Source organism: Gopherus evgoodei, chromosome 2 (genome assembly GCF_007399415.2).
Source record: "Gopherus evgoodei ecotype Sinaloan lineage chromosome 2, rGopEvg1_v1.p, whole genome shotgun sequence".
Lineage (NCBI taxonomy): Eukaryota > Metazoa > Chordata > Testudines > Testudinidae > Gopherus > Gopherus evgoodei.
The window spans coordinates 197,501,220-197,519,116 of record NC_044323.1 but is presented as its reverse complement, the minus strand read 5'-3'; the positions used below and the strand labels follow the sequence as shown (position 1 = coordinate 197,519,116).

General features: G+C 43.2%; 1 protein-coding gene across 1 annotated transcript in view; it reads right to left on the bottom strand.

Annotated features, from left to right (window-relative positions):
• RTTN (rotatin) overlaps positions 1-17,897 on the bottom strand; it is a 178,085-nt gene that overhangs the window by 28,106 nt on the left and 132,082 nt on the right. The window contains 5 exon segments of the mRNA XM_030552664.1: positions 3,485-3,562; positions 4,565-4,662; positions 10,659-10,764; positions 16,503-16,714; positions 17,760-17,897. Coding sequence (XP_030408524.1) covers positions 3,485-3,562; positions 4,565-4,662; positions 10,659-10,764; positions 16,503-16,714; positions 17,760-17,897 — 632 coding nt within the window.

The following is a 17,897-nucleotide window of genomic DNA, read 5'->3' as shown; positions in this document are numbered from 1 at the left end:
ACGAGATCCAGACCCGCAACCAGAACGGTGTCGGGAGGTCGACCGAGATCTCGAGGCTCGGAGAAGAGCTACAGGAGTCAAGGTACCTGCCCCGGTGCCAGATGTCGGAACGGTGCCGATAGCGGGTCGGCGAACGGGATACCGACCGGTGCAGTGAGTGTGACCCGTACCGAGGAAAACAGTACCGGGACTGCCAGTGGTGTCCGGTGTGCCGACAGGACTTGGCGCGTCTGCGGGACCGTGATCATAGACGGTGCCGCTCTGCTGTACTGACAGGGGACAGTCCCTTGAAGAGACTGTATTACCCGTACCGGCGGTGCCCGGGTCAGGCAGCACTGACTCCGTCATGGCACTGAGAGCCCTCGCCGTTGGTAACATCTCCGGCGCGCAGGGAACAGCAGGCTCAACCACAGTGCGTACTGGGGAGCTGTCAGGCACCGGATTCGACGGCCCTCGTGGGGCCGGGATCCATGGTACCGAGGTCATCAGAGCTTCGGTAGGTGCCGGTGCCGGGAGAACCGAGTTAGATAAGCCGTCTGGCTGGGGTGCCGTCAGCACTGAAGCAGCGGGAGTAATACGCTCAACCACGGCGCGTGCCGGGGAGCCGTCGGACACCGGATTCTACGGCCCTTGCGGGACCGGGATCGACGGTGCCGAAGCAGGTGTCGGTGCCGGGCGATCCAACGTAGACGAGCTCTGGCTGCGGTGCCGTTGGCACGGAAGCAGCCGGAGCAATACGCTCAACCACGGCGCGTGCCGGGGAGCCGTCAGGCACCGGATACTATGGCCCTTGCGGGACCGGGATCGACGGTGCCGACGTCATCGGTGCCGCAGCAGGTGTCGGTGCCGGGCGATCCAACGTAGACGAGCTCTGGCTGCGGTGCCGTTGGCACGGAAGCAGCCGGAGCAATACGCTCAACCACGGCGCGTGCCGGGGAGCCGTCAGGCACCGGATTCTACGGCCCGTGTGGGACCGGGATCGACGGTGCCGACGCCATCGGTGCCGCAGCAGGTGTCGGTGCCGGGCGATCCGACGTAGACGAGCCCTCAGGCTGCGGTGCCGTTGGCACGGAAGCAGCCGGAGCAAACGCTCAACCACGGCGCGTGCCGGGGAGCCGTCAGGCACCGGATTCCACGGCCCTTGTGGGACCGGGATCGACGGTGACGACGTCATCGGTGCCGTAGCAGGCGTCGGCGCCGGGCGATCCGACTAGACGAGCTCTCTGGCTGCGGTGCCGCTGGCACGGAAGCAGCAGGAGCAATACGCTCAACCACGGCGCGTGCCGGGGAGCCGTCAGGCACCGGATTCTACGGCCCTTATGGGACCGGGATCGACGGTGACGACGTCATCGGTGCCGTAGTAGGTGTCAGCGCATGGCGATCCGACTAGACGAGCTCTCTGGCTGCGGTGCCGCTGGCACGGAAGCAGCAGAAGCAATACGCTCAACCACGGCGCGTGCCGGGGAGCCGTCAGGCACCGGATTCTACGGCCCTCGTGGGACCGGGATCGACGGTGCCGACGTCGTCGGCGCCGGGCGAGCCATCTTAGACGAGCTGTCTAGCTGTGGTGCAGCTGACACAGAAGCAGCAGGAGCAGTAAGCTCTACCACGGCGCGAGCCGGGGAGCTGCCAGGCACCGGATTCCCTGGTCCTGGGGGACTGGAATCGACGGAGCCGAAGTCATCGGTGCCTCTGCAGGCCGGATAACGCAACTGAGGCGAGCTCTCTGGCTGCGATGCAGGTGGCACGGAAGTAGCGGGAGCAGGGGGCTCAACCACGGCGCGTGCCGGGGAGCCGCCAGGCACCAGCAGAAATCGTAGACTCTCTCGACCTCGGAAGAAGGGAACGGTGCCGAGTCGACATCGGTGCCGGCGACGGTCGGTGCCGGAAGGCCCTGGTGGTACCGGCGGGGTCCGGTGCCGAGGAGGCGCTTCTGCCCGCCGCTTGAACATCGCTCCGCGCCCAAGGTGGAGGGGCAAGTGAAAGTCCCGCACCTTTTTGTTCTCGGCTTAAAAGCCTTGCAAATGGGGCACTTATCTGTCAAGTGTGATTCTTCAAACAGGAGTCATGTAGATCTCTCTTCGGCCGCGGCTTCTGGTAAGCCGGGCCCCTTTTGAAAATCTGGTGAGCCATGCATGGCTCCGGCACTGGGCTCATGGAAGGGCTACTTCCTGAACCCCGCTAACTAAACTAACCATGTTAGCAAAGGAAAAACGTATAACCATACAAATATATATATATAAAAGTGTTATAACTGCATAATTATATACGAGAAAACGAGTAGCTAGGGAAGTGGAGGTCAGCTAAGCCGCGCTCCACTGTTCCAACGACCGACACGGGCGGTAAGAAGGAACTGAGGAGCGGGTGGGCCGGCAGGAGTATATATGGAGCGCCATGGTGGCGCCACTCTAGGGGGCGACCTGCCGGCCCACTGAGTGGCTAGGGTAAAAGTTTTCCGACGAATGTGCACGCGCGGCGCGTACACCTAACTGGAATGGATATGAGCAATCACTCGAAGAAGAACTTTTAATTTTAATTACTGGGGAGCATGCACATGAAACTGAAAATGTTCTAAAATTCCAACTGTGATTTTACAAGGCCTCACCCTCCTACACATACTGTTCTCCTCTACCTCAACTAAATTAGTTACTAAAACTCTGGAAAAAGCAGCAAAGAAAGGAGGAGCTGCAGAGATCCTGTAGTTCTGTAGAGAATACATTCAGAGAACTTCAGTCATAAGCAGTAAAAAAAAAAAAAAAAAAAAATTCATCTGTGCAATAACGGAGGTTCCTCGAGAAGTGTGTCCCTATGGATGGTCCATTGTAGGTGCGGCAAGCATCCCCAACCCTGGGATTGGAGATCTTTGGTAGCAGTGCCCATTGGATCATGCACACCTCCCTGTCTTGCGCTGTGAGCGGCAGCTATATATAGCACTGTACGGTCCAACTGCTCCCCAGTTCCTTCTCTCCAAAGCAGAGGGGAGGCAGGCAGGCTGGTAGTGGAGCACCAATAGGGGGACACATCTCGTAGAACTCTTTCCTATGTTTTTCCTCACCCCCATCCTTCCAATAAGTGTTCCATTTTTCACTTTGGAAATTTTGTCTTCTAGCAGGGGAAAGTAAGAAATGGGTAGGAAACAGAAAAGAAAGTTTATTGGAGCAGGTCTCTGGAATCCATTGTCCCCTACCCAATATTTTGGCCACAAGCTACAGATTTTTAGCATAGCATCCCATTCCACCTCTGTTGGCAGAAGTTTGTATTCAGTTGCTTGGAGCTGAAGTTTCAGTGTCAGTTAAAAGGTCTGATGTATGCATGTAATGTTCTCTGCTGCAGGAAACAATGAGGCATTCTAGCCATTAGTATTAAGATGAGGTCTGATCAACCTGAACAATGTTTAAAATTGAACATATCTGTAGTCTTTATTCTTAGATCCCAAACTAGCCATATGTGGTAATATTATAATACCAATAGTATGACTACTTACTTTGCACTCTTCATTTCGAAAGAGGCAGTTTCTTAGGAGCTGCAGAACAACCCTTAGTTCCCTTATAAGATTATCCTCCTGTTTGGACAAAAATGTTTCAAGAGTGTCAATTTGAAAACAGAATCCATTTTATATAGGCAGCATGTTTGTCTTAATGGCTATATTGTAATACCCAAACTCTCCACTTATGCCACAGAACTAGAGTGACCAGATATCCCAATTTTATAGGGACAGTCCTGATTCTGGGGGCTTTTTCTTACATAGGCATCTATTACCTCCCATCTCCGTCTCGATTTTTTACACTTCCTATCTGGTCATCCTACACAGAACCTTTACTTGTAGAATGTTAACCATTTCTGAAAAGTGATATTTCAGTAAGCACATCCACCACAGAAATCTATTTCTGTTTTTAAATCCCTTTAAGTATGCTGGCTGGGGCTCTAAGTGATGAAGTAAAAGGCCTCTCAAAGAGGCCATGTGAGAGAGCGAGAGAAGGGGAGGATGAAATAGAAGGAAATATGCAAGTCATTTTTATAAGTGACATTTGTAACACGTTTCTTCCCATTTTAACAAAATACAGATAACATGCAATCAAAAGTTGCTGTAGGCGCTTCTATATGCACTATTAGTTATCTTTGTATTTAAATAATAAACCCTAACTGCAATCCTCTTTCCAAAAAACCAATGCCCTGTAATTAAACATTAACAGTATGGAAATCACTGGGATGTTAGAAAGTTGCAAACATACAAATAGGATACTCATCCACAGTATTTACAGTATTGTGGCTCCATATATTTCTAGAATCATGTTCAACCCTCCCCTTCATAATTCCCTTCCAAAAGGGTGAAGAGTCCAAGCAGATTAAATTAGCTGGACTGCTGATTAGCGGAACAGAGACCCTGTCTGAATTGTTTCTCTCTACAGAAAGATTTAATTATTTAATTAAAATACAATAATTGGGCAATACTCTAACCAAATGCACTCTCACTTCCAAGAAAGAATATCAAATATCTGAAAAAAAAAAAATCTTCTACAGCAGATACAATTTTTTGCGTCCGCCTTGTAGATTTTACAATTACCTTTTTTTTCTGTGCTGTTTTTCCAGGCCTTAGGGATTCTAAGTTCAGCTGTGCATGAATGTGCTTCATCTGTTCCATGCAGCTGTCTATAAGGTTAGCTGAAAGACAAAATCCATACAATTCAGAAGCCTATTTATATTCAAAGGTATCAAAACCCCTTCACCTGTAATTTGAAGTATAAGAAATTTTGTTTCCTAATCAACTCTTAAACTTTATGTGGAAAGCACAATTAAGGCTCTCTATATGATGGAAATGAGGCAAGAGTAAAAACAAATAATCCAACTGGTTACTCAAAATAATTAAGTGGTTAGGATATCTTCAATATCTAAACCCAGTTCACATTAAGAAGTTATGAACAAAGGATTAGAGATCCATCAATCTAGTTGAAAAAAAAAGCCAGGAACAAATGGAGTTAGGGTTGTACACTTTTAAAACTCTCTCTGTTTCTGTGTGCATGCATCAAGGCATAGTGTCCCCTTCTAGGCAAATTGGTTTTTAATAGCTCTGGGATTTGTCAGGCAAGTGGGGATCTGTGAGGCAATTTCACATAGTGGAAGTTACATGACCTAACAGCAACAGCTGGGGGATGTAATATCTTATATATACACTATAGCTAGTGTTCTTCATCCCAGAAGACCCCAAAGTGCTTCACAAGTTTAGAATAATAAGCAGACTATACAAAGGGATCCACCTACAAAATACAGCCCTTCTGAGATGAAAAAAGGTAACAGTTTAACTAGTTTACGACAGCATATTAATAATAATAATAATTATTATTATTTGTATGCTTGGAGTGCCCAACGTGCTACAACTGTCCACATATACAAAGACACAGCATCTTCACAGAGAACACCACAAATGCTGAGACACTGGTAAAGAGAAAACAAAAAACAAAACAAAAAAACAGGTGTTAGACACCAGCTGTGTTTGAATGTTTTTAGTCCTCTAAGTGCTGAGGAAAATAGGTGTCAAAGCATTAAGACAGATGTGTTGGAACACCACAAAAGTACACTGATGTGCCCAAGTTTCAGAAATGTATAATGGTGTACTGGACCCGACCAGCAGGTAGAGCTGGGATGGAGGAAGTATACTTAATGAGCGTCAAGTCACTGTGATCTGAGCAGTAGCTTGTAGGGAGTTCTTTTGCTAACTATAGTCAAGAAGCAACATTCAGAGGGCAATACTTATACTTGGCAAGGGCTGTGGATGATTTCTAGTAAGGCTTAATGCTCTATCCAATTCACTGTCTTCATGCATCTACATACTTCAGAGCCAGCAGAATTCTACCAATCTCATGCTAAGGAACCAAGAACCAGGAATGAGAATCTTATACAGACAATATCTTTAGACTGAGAAATAGAGCCTTTGTGTTTTCTAAATTTCAAGTTTAATGCTCAGTGATATATATAGTTTCAAAGAAACAAGATAAACAGATTTAAAAATATTCTTTTTTGAAATTTAGGCAAATGAAATATTCGTGTGTCTGTATCAAGTGTAGTGATTCAAACTGTATTCTAACATTCATTAAGGCAGTAGATTCTATAATTACATCACACAGAACAGTTGTAAGGATTAAAAATAAATATAGAACGTATAATATTCTACTAATAAATCACATTATTAAAAACCTACACACAAGCCTCTATTCTCTGATGAAAAGGTTACTTACATGCGCAGTAGTTGGTTCTTTGAGATGTGTCCCCCTCTGGGTGTTCCACTTCAGGTGCACAGATGTCCCATATGCCTTCAGAGATTTTCGTTAGCGGTGTCTGTCTGACCTACACGTGCACACTGCTCAACCTCATGTCCTGCTCAGAGGCCGAATAGGTCTGCATGGATGAACCACTCTCCGTTCCTTCTCTACTGCAAAGCCTCACAAAGGAAATACTGAAGCAGAGAAGGAAGGAGGGCAGGTAATGGAGCACCCATAAGGACACACATCTCAGAGAACCACAGCTACTGCATGGGTGAGTAATCTTTTCTTCTTCCTTGAGCAGTGCCCCATGAGTGCACTCCACTTCAGGTAACTCCTGAGCATCACACCCGCAGGGAGAAGGGAGCTTTGGAATAGATTGCAGGAACTCAAGAACGAACCACATTGCCAACCACTATATTAGATCTAGAGGCATGGTCCAAGGTAGGAGAAGGTATGTACCGAAGATCAGCTAGTGGCTCTGCAGATCTCATATACTACAATGTCTTTAAGTAATGCCACAGATGTTGATTATGACCTTGTAGAGTGTGCTAACAACCCAAAAAGGAGGCTGAATGCTGGTAGCTTTGTAACATGCAAAAATACACCAAAAGATTCACCTTGATAACCTCTGAGTGGAGACAGTGGATCCTTTAAATCTGCTTGAAATGGAAACAAAGTCTAGGAGACTTCCAAAATAGTATGGTCCTATCCATATACAAGGCCTAAACTCATGTGACACCTAAAGTATGAAAGGAAGTCTCAAGTTGAGAATTGTAGGGTTTCGGGGGGGGGGGAAGAGGGGAAGCGGTGAATGAATGGATTAAGATGAAACTAGGATGATGCCTTAGATAGGAATGTAAAGAATAAGGAATTTACGGATGGAAAGAAACCTTGTCTTTCAAGAATACTATGAAAGGGATCTGCCATAAAGGCCCCAATTTCTCCAACTCTTCAGACTGATATGATGGCTACCAAAAAGGCCATTTTCATGGACAGGTTAAGTCAAAACTGATGTTTTGATGCCGGCAGCGGTGGATGAGAGTTTTTTCCCCCCTCGGGCATCTATTTGATCTTACTCGGGTATGGGAGGAGGTCAGTGGAACCCAGAGAATTGGATTGGACAAGTTCTCTGGGTGACCTATTACAATTTCTTTTGTTTGTAGGAGTGTAAATTTCTAGATATCATGAAGTGACCTTGGTGTCTTTCAAAGCATTCATCTATTGTTTCTGAAAACAACTTTAAATCATCAAAAGGTTGATCCTCTCTGGGAAAGCTGGACAGCTGAAGCCAGGATGCCCTGTGCACAACTACTGCCATAGATATGGAACAGACTGCAAAGTCTATTGCATCTAGAGACACATGAAGGGACATCCTGCCCAGTAACTGTCCTTCAACAATGATGGCCTGAAATTGTTCTCTTTGATCCAATGGAAGGTGCTCCATAAAAGTAATTTTTGTGTGGTTTGTGTAATTATATTTTGCCATAATTGCCTGGTAATTCACTATCTGAAAAACTGCAGGATTGCAGATGAGTAGAACTTTTTCCAAAACGGTCCAGACACTTCTGGCCTTTGTCATACTGAATTGACTTAATGTGGTGTTGTTTTCTCATTCACTAACTGCATCCACCCCCAGAGAATTAGGTGGTGATGGTGGGTGATAGAATAAAAATTCAGAGTCCATGGAGAGGACATAATATTTTTTATCTGCCCATCTGCAAGTTTGCGGTACTGTTGCTAGGGTCCGCCAAACCATCTTTTCTGGGTCCAAAAGGACCTCATTGAGATAGCGCAACTCTGGTTAGTGCTGCTGACTGCAGAGCATCCCACAACTTGTGTTGTGATTCCTTCACCTCTTCGAGTGGTATCGGTAGAGCATCCATCATCCATTTTATAAGTCCTGAAATTGCCAGAAATCATCAGCCACAGAGGATGGTGGAAGCGTAACTGCTTCATCTGGAGACTATGAGGAAATGGTAGTTTGAGGGGCAGTCTCCTTATCTGCACAGGATTCCTGTATCTCTAGTGTCTATTCCTGAGGAACGGGTTAGGGTGGAGGGGACTGTGTGCCTCTCCTGTCCCAGTGGATGAGACTCAATGCCTTGGAAAACTGTTGTTGGTATGCTGTCCAGGGACCCCAAGCATGGCTACTGTAGGGGGCCATAAAGAAGAGGTGGTGACATCCAAGGTTTTTCGCACCATCAGTGACGTCTTCCTCAAAATTCCTCTCTCTCTCTCACGGTGGGTGTCAAAGAGTAGGTTCTTGTATAAATAGGTAAGAGAGCTCTGCACTGAGACAGACGAGAGTGAAGGGAAGTCTTCATCATCTTCCTCAACACTTACCAGTGCAGGAGCTCCAACCAAAACAGGTGATGAATAGGAATTTGAAGGTACCGGAGACATATGAGAGTCTGGTTGATCGAGTGGGTCTTGTTACCCATAAACAGCAGAGACTCTAATTCATTTGTCAGTGATAAACCTTCTGAGTGCATTAACTCTTCCTGGCCAATGAGAGCTGCGGGGAGCGGTGGCTAGCACACCCTTGTGGCCTGCGCTGCTTCCTGCAGCTCACATTGGCCAGGAACGGCAAACCACGGTCACTGGGAGCTGCGGGCGGCCATGGCTGTGGATGGTCAATATAAACACTGTCTTGCGGCCCACCAGCGGATTACCCTAAAAGGCTGCATACGGCCCGCTGGCTGCCCACCACTGTCCTAAGGTATCGAGCAGGCAAACCCCAGTATTGTATATCTCTTGAGGTGAACAACTGTGGACGACTGATCTACCCCTAAAAGGGCTGTTGCAACATTCTAAGGTTTATAGAGACTCTTGCACACTTTGTACGGCAGTATGAGAAACTGGCAATATAACATCACTACTGAGACAGAAGCAGCAGGGGAAGCTTAGGTGAGACAATCTCTGCAAAATTCCGTAAGTCTGGAAGGGGAAAGCAATTTCATAAGCTTGTGGTCAGAGTTAAGGTTGTTATTGAAATAAGCTGCCTTCTCACTTATCTATACTCTTACTAACCATATGTACAAACTGCAATGGTAGATTAATATTGATGTAAATTCCCTTGTCAGTTAGAGATTTTTAACATTTTAGGGGTTTTAAGAATGAAGATGCTATAGTTTATGCTGTTCATATGAGGGTTATTCTAATTACTTCGACAACTTTAAACCCTTGAAGGATTCCCCCAACATACACTTTTAATGGAATACAAATTTCTAAAACATTATACTTACTTAAAAGAGACAAGGTAAAAATAAACCCCTTGTTTTATCACATGGCATAAGAACATAAGAATGGCCATACTGGATCAGACCAAAGCTCCATTTAGCCCAGTAGCCTATCTTTCGACAGTGGCCAATGCAGGTGCTTCAGAGGGAATGAACAGAACAGTTAATCATCAAGTGATCCATTCCCTGTCACCCACTCCCAGCTTCTGGCAAACAGGGGCTAGGGATACCATCCTGGCTAATAGCCATTGATGGACTTATCCTCCAAGAAGAACATCTAGTACTTTTTTGAACTGTTATAATCTTGGCCTTCAAAACATCCTCTGGCAAAGAGTTCCACAGGTTGACTGTGCGTTAGGCGAAGAAATATTCAACCTGCTGCCTATTAATTTTATTTGGTGATCCCCTAGATCTTGTGTTGTGAGGAGTAATTAACACTTCCTTATTTACTTTCTCCACACAAGCGGAGGAAGAAAAATTCTGTCACCCAGAGACCAATGGAAAGGTGAATGTGTAAGATATTGCTCCATGATCATACACTGAATGAAGAGATCAGAAGGCATACAGAGGTGATCGATGCAGTGCAGGCGATATATGACGCAAAGCAAAGATGGGTGGATATTGCTTGTTTCCGCAGGCAACACGATAGGTGGACAAACCGCATCAATGACTGGATCCCCAGAGACCATAAATGACTGCTGGGCCAATCTCATGACAAAACTTTGGCCAGAAATGTAAAGAATGTGCTCAGAACAAAATAGCATGGTGTGGATTCGACTTGCATTTGTGGAGGCACAGATGAGGACAAGCCGGCCAAAGATGATAGTCATCAGATGATCACTACTGTCTAGTACTAAGAGTTAGATCCACTTAAATGAAATGCTATAGGTTGTAACCTGTTAATCTAACCTGAAATATTATTATTAATAATAAAGATACAATTAATTCAAAAAAAGTTAGATTGCACTGGGTACTGACATTTATATATAATTGTAAACTTCAGTAATCAAACATTTTATTTACAGAGCAGCTTCTTAAAAGCAATATTAAAAATAACAGCTTTATTTTTAGACTGAAGACCATGAAAAAATATTATTGGCAAGCATTTGATTTACAGAGTATTTTAAGTATATTGTAGCATGTCTCTCTTCAGGCTTACCTTCCAAAGCACATTTCTGGGCACTTTTACTGACAGCCAACAGGGACAGTAAAGCACCTGTAGCAACTCGTTTCAGCACATCTTTAGAGGATTTTCCTTCATAGCTCTGCAAATAAGTAAAGACTTTATCACTACATTGGAAAAGTAAAACATATACTGGAGAAAAATGTTCATGATCATGTTTATGCCTGTAAAAGTGATGTACCATTTTTAATTCTCAGTGATTCAAAATTAGAGCTGGTCAAAAATCAAAATTTTCATTTTGCAGGAAGTTTCAACATTTCAGAATTTCCCACAAGCCAGATATTATGCAAATTTTTGTTTTACGAATACTAAACCATGGTGTCTATCTACTTTAATTGGAGAGAAACGTATTGAAGTTAGAACAATTAATTTTTCTCCTTCATAACTGTCAATCTGTGATAAATGTGTCTATATGGGTGCTACCTTTTGCTGGGGAAAAGTGTACAGGAAGATTAGCTAGATATTGGGAAAGTGACTAAGTTAATCCCTAGGTTTAGTGTAAAGTCCTGAGTTTCTAAATACTATGTGTACTGATCTTGCTATATCAAGAGAGCTGCAAAAATCCACTCACCAATTTGTAACTTCCCCTAGGGCAGTGGTCCCCAACCTTTTTAGTCTGGCGGGTGCCAGACGACGAGCCACGGAGGACCGTGGCGGCCGACGAGCATCTGCTGAAATGCTGCCGGCAAGCGGCATCATCCAGAAGCGGCGATGCCTCTAGGTGACGCTGTTTGTTGGCAGCAAACAGCGTCATCTAGAGGATTCACTGTCAAAATGCCACCGGATTTTGGCGGCATTTCGGCGGATGCTCGTCCGCCAGCCAGTATGTGGGCACACTTAAGACGCCCTGGCGGTCCCCTTGGCACCCGCAGGCACTGCGTTGGAGACCCCTGCCCTAGGGAGTAAGTGGGGAGTAGCAGATAAGACACCAATTTCTACAGAATTGTAAAAGTCACTCTGCTGCTATTTGGTAAAGCTACGAACAGAACCCTGGATGTATACTTGAGAAGAGCCCTAAAAAGAAAGGGAACCCATAAGGCTGTGGAAAGGCTAGAGTGGACGCTCACACAACAGCAGCAAGGAGGTTCTGGGTTGTAGGGAAAGGTCTCCTCCCTTCCAGCCGCTGGAATGCACTAGAGGGAACTTAAATTATCAACGAAGATAGAACCCTAGTAAAATCCTACCACCTACAAGAGAAATTCTCCTGAGTGCATTGTGCCTAGACTTCACAGATTGTACCCCACCCGCCTCTATCTTACATATCATTCTCAGGCTATTAGCTTTAGCCCTCCAGATACATCATTGTCCAGTATGTTTTTCAAGCCCTAAATGTGCAATAAATTGATGCTTGCTTTAGGGTTATTTAGTGCAGAGTTTAAGGCAGTAAGTCAGGCCTGAAAAAAAAAAGTCAAAATAGGAATAAAAAAGAGCAATGTTTTTTGGACAGTAAAACAAACATTTTGATTATGGGTATGTCTGCACAGCAAAGAAAAATCTGCAGCTGGCCAACTCAGGTTCACGGAGCTGTTTAATTGTTGTGTAAACTTCTGGGCTCGAGTTGAAGCCCTCAGGGTCCTAGTCTATAGAGCAGTGAAACAGACCCACAGCTAGCCCCAGAAACCTGAGTCGGCTGGTATGGGCCAACCGCGGGTTTTAATTTGCTGTGTAGACATACTCTATATGGGCAACTGAGAAGAGATTAAACCACAAAGACATAAAGTGGCTCTGTATATATTACTAACACAAAGTTTAAAATAAAGATTTAGATGGCAATAGGTCATATCTAATGAAAACAGTTCTACAAGAAAAGAGAAGAGTAAAATACTCTAAGAACAGGGGATCTGCAAGGATATTGATGTAGGTGAAGCGGATTAGATGGGAGGGGGAATCTCTTCTGCTAAGACCGCAACAAATGAAAATCTAGAATGAAGTACTGTTTATGAACAGTTCATCAACCACTAACAGATTTAACATAACTTGAAAAAATATGATGCTGTAGTTCTTATATGTAGGTCACCTTTTGACTGAAGTATGGCAGCTCAAGGAAATCACCTTAGGAGAAATGAGTAGTGCGTAGAACTGGAAGGCATCTCAGATACTAACAAGAGAAGTCAGGGGAAATGGAAGCTAAATAAGAACGGCTTAGTTTGGGATGCAAAGAATTATATGTATTGGGTGGTTGGAAATAAGAGGAAAATTTTTAAAGGTACAAAAATAATTTAGGCACTCAACTCCCATTGAAAGTCCATACAAGTTAGTTGTCTAACTCCCCTTTGGGCCACTGAAAATCTCTCACTAAGCCTTCCAGCTGGGAAATCTCTCAACAGCAGAAAACTGACTTTGGGCTTGATTTATCTTTAGGAATGCTAGGTTAGGTGGGTATAATAAAGAACAGAAGGGTTTGGAAGAGTGTAGAATTGTGGCAGCACATACTACCTCTCAACACTCACAAAGGAGTATGTAATTAGCCAACTCAAAATGTGATTGGTCCTAGGAAGGGAGGGATAAAGCCAGAACAGCTGGGAGCTCTGGTGAGTCATTATGCAAGCAATCTCCAACATTAAGCTTTTAGCAAGCTCTGAAAGCAATGTAAAGGTTCCTTCCCTAAGTGGAAACCCCAGGGAAAGTGGTACCAGTTGGGATAAATCAAGCCTTGAAGAGCCTAAACCCACAGTGCAGGTTCAGTTTCCTATTAGACAGCAATTTTCAGCAGTAGTCAAAAAAAGCTAATAGAATATTAGGAACCATTAGGAAAGGGATAGATAATAAAGACAGAAAATATCATAATGCCATAATCCATGGTACACCTTCACCTTTAAGACAGCATGCTGTTCTGGTCACCTCACCTCTAAAAAGATATATTAGAATAGGAACAGGTACAGAGAAGGGAAATAAAAATGATTAAGGGTATGGAACAACTTCTGCATGGTGACAGATTAAAAAGACTGGGACTTTTCATCTTGGAAGAAACACAGCTAAAGTGGGGAATACGACAGGCGTCTATAAAAACCATGAATGGTGTGGAGAAAGTGAATAAGGTAGTGTTAGGCATGTCTTCACATAACACAAGACCCAGGGTCTCCCAATGAAATTAATAGGCAGTAGGTTTAAAACAAAACTTCCTTTTTTCTTCCTTCTTCACACAATGAAAAGTCAACCCATGGAATTGTTGCTAGGGGATTTAATGAAGGCCAGAAGTATAACTATTTTCAAAGAAGCAAAAGATAAGCTCATGGAGGACAGGTCCATCAATGGCTATTAACGAGATATTCAGGGATGCAACCTCATGCTGTGGGTGTCCCAACACCTCCGATTGCCAGAAGCTGAGAGTGGATGACAGGGGAGGCATCACTTGATAATTGCCCTGTTCTGTTCATTCCCTCTGAGCCATCTGGCACTGGCTGCTGTCGGAAGATAGGATATTGGGCTAGATGGACCACTGGTCTGACCCAGTATTGCCATAAGACGTTCACACCTCCCTTCATGTCCATGCACAAGAGCTTAAGGTATCACAGGGCATGAGAGGCCTCAACAGTCACTGCTCCTCAACGTTTTTCAAGTCTCACGTGTGTAAATAAAGCACATCTACAGTAAGATCCACCCGACACATACTTGAAAAAGAACTATTGTTCCAGCAATTGTGGCAAAATAATGGAATATTAAGAGAAATATCACTGGGCATCTAGGTATCAGAACAATAAGAGCAATTAGCCATATCTGATTATAAAGAACAAATTCAGACAAACTTGACAGCTTCTATTGACTAAATCTAGTGAAAAACAGACCGATGTGGATATTTCAGTTTTAATAAATCATTTGTTATAGTTTCACATGAAATCTTACTATTATTACCAAATATACCATTGTCATGGTATAATCCCCACTCTGAACCTTAGCATCCAAAAGATGGGGTACCAGCATGAATTCCTCTAAGCTCAATCCCAGCTTAGAACCTGTAGCGCTGCCACCAACCAGGAATTCCAGTGCCTGGTACACTCTGGTCCCCACAAAACCTTGCCCGGGGACCCCCAAGACCCAGACCCTCTGGATCTCAACACAAGGAAAGTAAACCCTTTCCCCCACCGTTGCGTCTCCCAGGCTTCCCCTCCCTGGGTTACCCTGGAAGATCACTGTGTGATTCAAACTCCTTGAATCACAAAACAGAGAGGACAATTCACCTTCCTCCCTCCTTCTCTTTCCCCCTCCCAGACTCTTCCTGAGAGAAAGTAATCCTAGCACAGAGAGAAATCAGCCTCTCTCCCCCTCTTCCCTCCTTTTTCCCCACCATTTCCCTGGTGAATCCAGACCCAGTTCCCTGGGGTCTCACCAGAATCAAAAAACAATTAGGTTCTTAAACAAGAAAAGCTTTTAATTAAAGAAAGAAAAAACAGTAAAAATTATCTTTGTAAATTTCTAAAAAATGGAATAGGTACAGGGTCTTTCAGCTATAGACACTGAGAACACCCTCCCAACCTAAGTATACAAGTACAAATTAAAATCCTTTCAGCAAAAATACAAATTTGAACTCCTTTCAGCCAAATACACAATTAAACTCCTTTCAGCCAAATGCACATTTGAACTTCTTCCAACCAAATACACATTTGCAAATAAAGAAAACAAACATAAGCCTAACTCGCTTTATCTACCTAGTACTCACTAATCTGAATTTATAAGAGCCTGTATTGTAGAGATTGGAGAGAAACCTGGTTGCACATCTGCTCCCCCTGAGTCCCCAGAGTGAACAACCACCAAAATCTAACAGCACACACAAAAACTTCCCTCCCTCAAGATTTGAAAGTATCCTGTCCTCTGATTGGTCCTCTGGTCAGGTGACCGCCAGGTTCACTGTTCTTGTTAACCCTTTCCAGTCAAAGAGATATGAAGCACTTCTGTTCTATTAACTCTTCTTATCTGTTTGTGACAACCATGATAAAGTGCAGGTAGTTAAGAGTAGGCCAATGAAAATGATAGGGAGCTGAAGGACTTATGAGGAAAGAGAAGTTAAATATATAGCAACTAATATATCTTGTCTAAGTGACAAGTAACGTAAGACATGTTAATGGTCTGCAACCAAAGGTGTAAATATCAAGGAGGGAAAGGAATTATTTAGGGTAGTACAAGGAAGTATAAATAGGAATAATAAGATTAAATTAGGAAAGAGAATACATTTTGGCTAATATCAAGAAAATTATCCTGTCAGTGAGATCTATTATGTTGAGAAACAGTCTCCCAATGGAAGAGATAAAAGTTCAATGCTTGGCAGATTTAAAACTAGATAGTACAATGCATTAATAGAAGTCCTGTATGCAATAATCAGATACTGGCAAAGGACAGACTAAATAGCCAAATGGGTTTTATCAGTCCCTAATTTCTATGATTGTGTGGTGTTAAAGAGCACTCTGGTGCTGTCATTTATGGGAAGAAAAACAAGGTCTCAATCCTTAAACATTCCAAGGCATATCTGGAAAAGTAGGAATCCTTTTGGCCAATTTCAATTTGCATAATAATATTCTAATTATGTAAAATCTTCCTCTGCCATTTAAATCAGATATTGTATTCACTTCCTACCTTAAACTATTATGTAATGTTGCTGTGTGGTGTTAAAAAGCTGTATAACAGTGGTGAGAAGAGTGATTTTTACATATAGTTAATAAACCAGTTTGTTTGAAGTGCTCTGGTTTCTTTACTAAGACTAGTTCTCAAAATAGGTTGGCCGAGCTTTTAATTAGACATTCAGCATTACAATAGAAACATGATCTCAGTCATATACTCAAAACCATAATACCATTGTATTAATTTATTGAATATATAAATTTATACCTGAATTATTAATTCATTAAGTTTGGCCCCAGATGCCAAACCTCCTTCCGCTTCATCTAGAAGAAAAGTAATTGTTGGGTTGGGGCAAATATTCTGTTTATCTTGGAGCTGCCTTTTCCCCTCTTCAGCCAAGAGAATGGAGAGGAACTGCAAACTGGCCATATATAAACTGGGACATGTGGTAGACAGATGCACACAGTCACAAATTGTATCTAAAAGATCAAATACATAAGAGATTTTTTTTTTTTAATTTCAGCTTCAAGACATGTTAAACATTTCAGAACTGGAACAAACTAATCCAAGGTATGTGCCTGGGTCATGGAACAGCACACTAGTGCTTGCAAGAGACATCCAATGAGCCCTAAGTATTTGCACCTAAGTTTAAAAATACATTTTTGTATTCTAAATTTATGGAAAGTGTGAATGACTAAGTATTCCATGTCACATTTGCAATTAAAAGAACAAAACCACAAATGAGCACTGAAACTGTTTAGTCAACCTTCACTTGCTAGACGAGTCACTTGCTTCAATTTTTTAGCCTTCCCCTCACTTTAAACCAGAGCTTGCATTATACTAAAGACAGCAACAATCAGAAGCTTTTCATTAGAAGCTCACTCTGTTGGCAGAAGTGCAGTTAGGCCCTGGCTCAACAAGTTACTTAGCACATGCCTAACTAAAAGCATAGATTTCAATGGGACTACTTAGGTGATTAATTGTAGGCACATGATAGATTAAGCAAAGTAATCAGGGTCTTAATTATAATAATTAACTTATTATTTGTGTAATAGTTTAAACCATTATACAACAACAACTGACTACATGATGACTCATGTAGCAAGAAAAGTTTGTGACCTTTAAAAATATTTTTCAGGTTTGTATGTTTTTGTTTGCTTTTGTGCGTTTTACATAAATGATCAGTGTAAGAAAAAAAAAACCCAAAACAAAAAACAGTATGCTATGGCTCTGTTCAGCCTCTAATCAAAGCTGATTTACTTTATCCCAAAGTTCAGAACCAGAAACTGTTGAAGTCTATACAAAAAAAAAAATTGGAAAGCTGTGTAATAGCTGAGAAATGATTTTACGGAACTATATAAGAAAAAAGTTATAAAAACAAACAAGGGTATCTTCTCAGTAAAAAGCAGGCACATTTTGTTTATTGTTATGGATATGTCCTTTATAAGTATTTGATAGCATCTAATAAGAAGTCATCCTCATTATTAGCTGCAAGGCCTAAATCCATCTAAGAATAGGCATTACCAATTATTGCAGTCCAATGTTTTCCAAGAGCTGCTGTCACAGATGGAAGAGCGATTTGGCCACTTTTCCTTAACAGCATAGCCAGAAGGCTAAACAAGTCTGTCCATGTTTGGTGAACCGCAGATGTTAACTCAGTAT